The sequence below is a fragment of the Acanthisitta chloris genome, unplaced genomic scaffold (genome assembly GCF_000695815.1).
Source record: "Acanthisitta chloris isolate BGI_N310 unplaced genomic scaffold, ASM69581v1 scaffold5271, whole genome shotgun sequence".
NCBI classification, from domain to species: domain Eukaryota; kingdom Metazoa; phylum Chordata; class Aves; order Passeriformes; family Acanthisittidae; genus Acanthisitta; species Acanthisitta chloris.
Genome location: NW_008654215.1, coordinates 1 through 903, shown reverse-complemented (window position 1 = coordinate 903; position 903 = coordinate 1). Strand labels below are relative to the sequence as shown.

The 903-nt window shown below is 53.7% G+C and overlaps 1 protein-coding gene across 1 annotated transcript in view; it reads right to left on the bottom strand.

Moving 5' to 3' along the window:
• LOC103810496 (inositol 1,4,5-trisphosphate receptor-interacting protein-like 1) overlaps positions 1–753 on the bottom strand; it is a 1,104-nt gene extending 351 nt beyond the window's left edge. The window contains exon 1 of the mRNA XM_009083393.1: positions 8–753. Coding sequence (XP_009081641.1) covers positions 8–753 — 746 coding nt within the window. The remainder of the gene's footprint in view (positions 1–7) is intronic.
• Between the last annotated feature and the right edge of the window lie 150 nt (positions 754–903).

Below are 903 nucleotides of genomic sequence, written 5' to 3'. Positions count from 1 at the left end.
CAGGTGCATCACAATAGTCTTCAAGGTATAGGTGGAAAAGCCACTGCCCACCAGAAGACGAGCATAGAGCTGCAGGCACTGGCAGTGCATGCTGTCATGTGGGGCCCACTCGGCGATGTGCCTGAAGAACTTTGCCTCTGCCACGGCGTAGGTCTCAGGCCACACTGTTCTTGGGGTGAAGAGGGCCTCTATATTCTGGCAGCTCACAAAGATGTCTGAGTCTCCCCGTTGCACCCCGAACAGCACCTCAACCACATAGCTTTCTGTGGCTCTGGTCACCTTGAATTTGCAGGAGCGGCTGATGGGCATCAGCACTAAACGCCACTTCTTTGACTGAGGCAAAACCACCCAGGTCTTTTTCACCAGTTGGTAGAACCAGTGGGCAGTTTTCTGCACATCTAGGTAGAAGCCAGTGCAGAGGGTGTCTAGCAGGGTGGGGCCCTGATTCTGCAGCTCCTCCTTGGAGTGGTGGAGCAGGCACGGCACGTTGTTGTCCTCCTGCTCACTGTTGCAGATGCATACTGGCTTCACATGGATGCGGAAGTTCCTCCCAGGCATCTGTCCTGCAGTGTCCAGCTCCAGGTGGAAGTCAAACCCCCGAGGGGAACTTAGGGGTATAAACATGCGGTAAACAACATCGTCTTCCCGGGGACTCCAACCTTCGAAGGCACTGCCCACCCCGATGGCTGGGTGCGGCACTGGGTAGAAACTGTTTGATATGAGGTGTTTAAAGACGAGTGTGAAGACCTCCATCAGCTTAGTTGTCACATCACAACCTCTGTCCAGGTCTCGAACAGGCCACTGTATTAGCTCATTTATAAGTCTTCTCAGATGGTTTTCTTCTTCCTCTGCCTCCACCTCCTCCTCCTGCTCCACCTCCTCCTCCAAGTTGATTAAGATCTC